We start from the raw sequence: 5,927 nt of genomic DNA, 5'->3' as shown, positions 1-5,927 counted from the left end.
TTCTTTCAATTAAATAATTAATTTAAATTTAAAAAGATGATGTTGGACAGCAGCGCTGAAGCCGAAAAAACTCTTTTTGACCGATTTGATGGAAGACCAAGACAAAACACTCAACTCCAAGTTTCATCACTTAAAGTTGAAGTCGATTCATTTTTTTTCAATTTTCTCAAAAAGAAAAGAAGAACACGTTGAATATCAGACTAACTGAATTTGAAGCACATTTTGGTTCCGAAACACAAAAATTTAACAGTGCAAGTGATGTAAAAAAGGCTACTGATAGCAAATTGTAGAAAGTCCAGTTGACATTTGACAAATAACACAATTTAAAAATAGCACAAAAGAAAAACCGACTTGACAGTCCAAGTTGACCAATAAAATATTGATAAAAAGAATGATAGGATTTTGATATGGATGGCTGAACAATTAAAGGTTAATATATCGACTTGACAAAGACCAAAATTGACAAAAAATAGATGAAAACTGAATTGGAGGTACATGTACAAGCTAATAAAACTAACAAACAATTGAAGAATTAGCATGAAAAAAAAGATGAATGTGTTGTTTAAAATCAATTGTTTTACCTTTATCATTTATAAAATGTTATCAACAACTTCATTTATTTTAGTTAAAGTAAATGTAATGGTCAATACTACTATACAGCCGATCAACCTCAATGTTTGTTTTGTTGCAAATGATAATGTTTACTATTTCTCTCTTTATATATTTGCAGTCTTTTCACACTACACTCTATGATTGAGATGTTTTTCTTGTATATTTTTTGAACTTTGCAATGAAGGGGTTGACCATTGTGTTGTCAAAGTCTTCATTAAGTTAGTTGCAATTAGTCGCCTCCAACTCTAACACTTGGTTGTTAATAATTGATGACTACATATCAAAAGTTACACATCCAAGATCAATAATCAATTCATTCTTTCTTTTTCTTGTCCAATAAATATAAAACAATTGCTGATGTTGGCTCTTTGACTATTCAAATCACGTTAATCCATTTTATTGTGTGCATCTTTTGTTGATTGTGGTGTGGGTTGTTGAAGAAAGCAAAACATGTGATTAATTTTTTAACTTTTTTTGCAACAATCGATACGGTTCTCTTTATCATATTTGTCAACACCAATGATGAGATTTTTGACGTAATTTGATAGTTTTTATTCATATTTTGTTAGTGACTTGTAGTATTATTTATTTTTAAAAAATAACAATATTTTTTTAAAATAGAAATATTAATTCTATTCAATCGGTTATAAACTGTTTCCCAAAAGTCGATAGTACCCCAAAATATTTTGGTCTATTTTTATCATAATGTTTTGGGAAAACTACGGAATCTATTTATATTTCAATATCAACTTTTTTCAAAAAGTAAAACCATTAATTGTTGAAAATCTTAATTAAAAACACGTAAAAATAAGATACAATTTATGTAATAACACTTTTTTTCTCGAGCAACTTTTTTAAAGAAGATGGCCAATGAATTTACCTTTTTCTTGAATACAAAGAAAAATCTTTTTTCCATCGATTGCATTAAATTGTTAATTGTATCCATTGGTATCGATTCCCATTCTTTCTTCAGCACTCTAAACAAACTCTTTTTGTTTTTAAAATATTTTTTTCTTTTTTCTAATTCTATTTTCAAGTATCGACCAAACGTTTTCAATTGGTGATAAATACGGACTTGAAGGAGGCCACCCAGTCAATCTCACTTTATTGTTCTCCAAAAAATTCAATGTCGTTTTTCCTGTGTGTGGCTTGGCACCATCTTGTTGGAAATAGACTATTTGTTTGTTGCGTTTTCGTCTAATATCATCAAACACTTTATTACTTCCAAGCATGTGTTGATAGCCAATTGCATTAAGTCTGTTGTCACATAGTAACAACTGTGATTTGTAATTATTTCCGATTGCTCCCCAAACCATCAATGAATCGTTGTGTTTTGGAAGTGTTAAAAACATTGATTTAAAAATCTTATTGTTCTTTTTAATAAGTAAAGTTTGATTTCCAATATTAAATGAATTTATTCTGTTATATCTCATTTTCCTGCTTTTGTGATACCAACAGTTTCCGTTATCTGAAAACAATCCAAATTTCGACTCATCACTTATAATAGCCTCTTTCCATTTTTTATAATTTTTCTTTAGTACCGCCTTTTTGCAAAAATTTAATCTTTTATTAATGTTAACTTTTGTTAAAAATGGAGATTTCTTTAGTTTGCCATATTTAAACCCGTTTATTTTTCTGTATCTTTGAATTGTTGATTTTGATACATTTATACATTTAGCCAAATCACAACACGTTGATTCTGGATTAATAGAAGTTTTTTTGATCAAAGTTATTATTTTTTGTTGTGTCATAATTGAAGGTCTGCCTATAGTTTTTGAAATTAACTCTTCATTGTTTTCAATTTTCTTTTTGTTATAAGAAACTCTGTTTGGTGATACATGAAGTGTTTTGGTAATAAAAGAAAATGATTTCCCTTCTCTTAATAAATTAACAATGAGCTTATCTGTTTTATTGATAACAGACATGTAATCATTTTTAAAGATTATAAGTTTAAATATTGCAATTAATTAATATTAATTTGTTTTCAATGTGATTTTTGTTGAAATTAAAAAAAATAAGTTTTACAAAAGTCAATATTGTTTATTTATGTAAATGTTTTTTATCCCATTAAAATAGTTTGTTTTTGACAAATTTTTAATTGAATTGTTTCAAATCTAAAATAACATGAATTGGGTTTAATGAAATGCATTTATGATATTTTTTTATTTGAAACAACTCAAGATTATTTCTTTTGTAAATTTGAGCAACTTTTGTTTGAAAAAAGTGTATTTTTATTTTTTATGTCTAAATTTAAGCTACTTTTTCCTCAAATTTTTATCAGATCCAAAAAAGTATAAAAGTATAATAAGATAAAACTTGACATATTACCAAAAAATAATAATAAATATACTATCGATTTTTGAATTCTAGTTTATATTACTAAGGTTAAATATAAAAACAAATGTTCAAAATAATTAATAATTTTTCTATTAGACGATTTTATTTAAGATATGACGATTTATTATTAAAAATAATAAAATGATGTTTTTTTTATAATCTTTAATGTTTTGTTTAGAATGTGTGTTCGAATATTTTTATAAACAACCACAATCAAACAATAAAAAACATTAATATGATTATAACTATAAAAATGATGACTAAATATTTTGGAAATGTGTCAAAACTAGATATATTAAAGTATTTTGATATTATTTTTCTCACAAAAAGTAGTAAATATATAAACAAAAATACAACTGTAAAATATAAAATGTCTACACTTGGCAGCTATCATGCTATGATCGTTTCGAAGTATTTTATAACGATTAACGACTTCATTAATTTAGAATTGGTATGCAAGAAGTTCCGTGGTAACATGGAAAAATTCCACTTCAACCCAATTCCGTTAAATTCCAAAACACTTGGATACTTCCCAAACATTGAGACACTTCACTTGTGGAATAAAGAAGATGAAAATTTTGGCAATGGATTTTTGATTAAGTTCAATAAAAACCATGTATACAATGGAATGTATGAAGATGTAAATAAAAACAGAGTATATGTGCCAAAACGGATGTTTTATCAAATTGTTGTATGGTTTGATGTTGATTATGTTACTATTAATGATGAAAACACAAGTCAAAACATCAAGTTTAAAAACATTATATACACCAAAAACAACAGAAAACAATTTGGTAATAACATACCATTGAATGTGACATCAATTGGTTTTAGATGTTTTAATCAATGTTACAGTTGACCAGTTTGATAATACCATCAAATGTGAAATCAATTAAAAATTGTTGTTTCAATAAATGTTACAATTTAAGTAGTATCACAATACCATCGAGTGTGACATCTATCGGCAATGAATGTTTCTGTTTTTGCAAAAATCTGGGGAATTTAAAATTACCATCAAGTGTGAAATCAATTGGTAATTATTGTTTTTATGAATGCTTGAATCTAAGTAAAGTTACAATACCATCGAGTGTTATATCAATTGGTTGTTATTGTTTTTATAAATGCAGCAGTTTGACAAGTGTTACGATACCATTAAGTGTAACTTCAATTGGTGATAATTGTTTCCAAGGTTGTAGCTATCTAAGTAGTGTTACAATACCATCTAGCATGACGTCAATTAGTAGAAATTGTTTTTGTGATTGCAGTACTTTAAGCAATGTTATAATACCATCAAGTGTCATTTCAATTGGTGATTGGTGTTTCCATAAGTGCTATAATTTAAATAATGTAACAATACCATCTAAAGTCATAAATATCAACAAAGATTCATATATTAAATGTAAATATCAGAGTAATATTTCATTTAATGATAGAGATAAATCTTAATCAAAGAAAGTTATTCATTAAAATAACTCGGATAATTTGGATCTTCTACTTATCTGTTTGTTGTATTTTTACATTAGAAATAAATTATAAAATATATCCAACTCGATTAATTTATAATGTACAATTAAATAATATTAAAATAATATATAACCACATTCTTACTTCTCATAATTATATGCAATATTAATTTTAGTATTCTTTTGATTGTAATAACATTATAATAAAACCAAAAATATTTGTTTATTATAAATCCTCTTTAATATTTGATTGGCTAAACATTCCCGCTCTCAAAAGAACTCGCTTTATAACGTGCCACTCTTGGGCGGCTGAAATATTGTTGAAGTAAATCATTCTCAAGAAAATAAACTGTGGTTTACTTATTAATTATTACATTTAATACATTTATGTATTTATATGTACAGTAAAACCTCCCAAGAACGGTACCTCTGAAGAACGGGTTCTCTCAAGAGCGGGCATTTTTTAGACTGAAACTATAAATAGAGTTCTCTATTGAGCGGTTTTTAAGGTTTGATTGGCTAAAAATGCCCGCTTTTGAGATAAAAAATACCACACCCGCCCGCTCTTGAGAGGTTTTACTGTATATTTTATTTTTAATTAAATTTACATTTAAATTTGCAAATCTTGTAAATATCAGTAATACCACAATGCAAAATATTTGATGAATTAATTCTATTTTTATTTTTTCAAAACAATATAATAAAGTCAGTCCATAAACTATATTTAAAATATAAATATGTAATATTTTTGTGATTCAGTTTTTTTATATTATTGATTTATTAATCAATCTTTGTTTTTTATCAAAACGAACTTGGACAGTTTGATCGATTAATTCTATTATTCATATACATTGTGCGTAACATCATTGAAAACAAAGCTGCTGTTACAAACAATGGTTGGGTGAACATTTTTATCATATAAAGTTATAGATACAACAAAGTAATTTGACAACCAACATCTTGTTTTTTAATTGATGAAATTGGTAACAACGAGAAAAAAAAACAAAAGTACAACATGATTAACAGACTCAAACATCGAATCGAAGTTTTGTCATTGAGTAAATGTTGCTCAAATGATTTGACTTTGGTTGAGTGGACGTCATCTCACTTTATAAACGAGTGTATTAAAAACGTAGAAAAGTACAAATGTCCAAAACCAAAAAATGATTTTATAAACTCAGTTTGTTTAAAATGTTTTTTGATGTCAAGTTTATATTAAACACCAAATTAAAAGTATTTATCACTTTAAGAAGTTTTAAAATGATTAATCAAATGGTCTAAACTTAATTTATGTTATTGGTTGTGTTATTGGTTATATTGGTTTGAATCATAATTACAATATTTTTGGACTTATTGTTTACTTTAAGTTAAAAACATATTTATTTTAAAACAACGTTTTAAAATAAATATATTTTTTTAAAATAATAAAATACAAAATATAATTTTTTTTTATTATATAATTTACAAAAGAGCGAATAATAATGTTTATAAAAACAAACAAATTAAAAACAACAG

General features: G+C 25.8%; 1 protein-coding gene across 1 annotated transcript; it reads left to right on the top strand.

The window, feature by feature from the left end:
- Nucleotides 1-3,319: 3,319 nt before the first annotated feature.
- EIN_156210 (hypothetical protein) lies at nt 3,320-3,808 on the top strand (the record flags this gene model as incomplete). Its single annotated transcript, XM_004258187.1, has 1 exon — nt 3,320-3,808. The coding sequence occupies one exon, from the start codon at nt 3,320-3,322 to the stop codon at nt 3,806-3,808; it is 489 nt and encodes a 162-aa protein (XP_004258235.1).
- Between the last annotated feature and the right edge of the window lie 2,119 nt (nt 3,809-5,927).

The sequence above is a fragment of the Entamoeba invadens genome (assembly GCF_000330505.1).
Source record: "Entamoeba invadens IP1 unplaced genomic scaffold scaff_1105074726367, whole genome shotgun sequence".
NCBI classification, from domain to species: Eukaryota; Evosea; order Mastigamoebida; family Endamoebidae; genus Entamoeba; species Entamoeba invadens.
The sequence above is the reverse complement of the archived record's forward strand: the minus strand, read 5'-3'. Positions and strand labels throughout refer to the sequence as shown.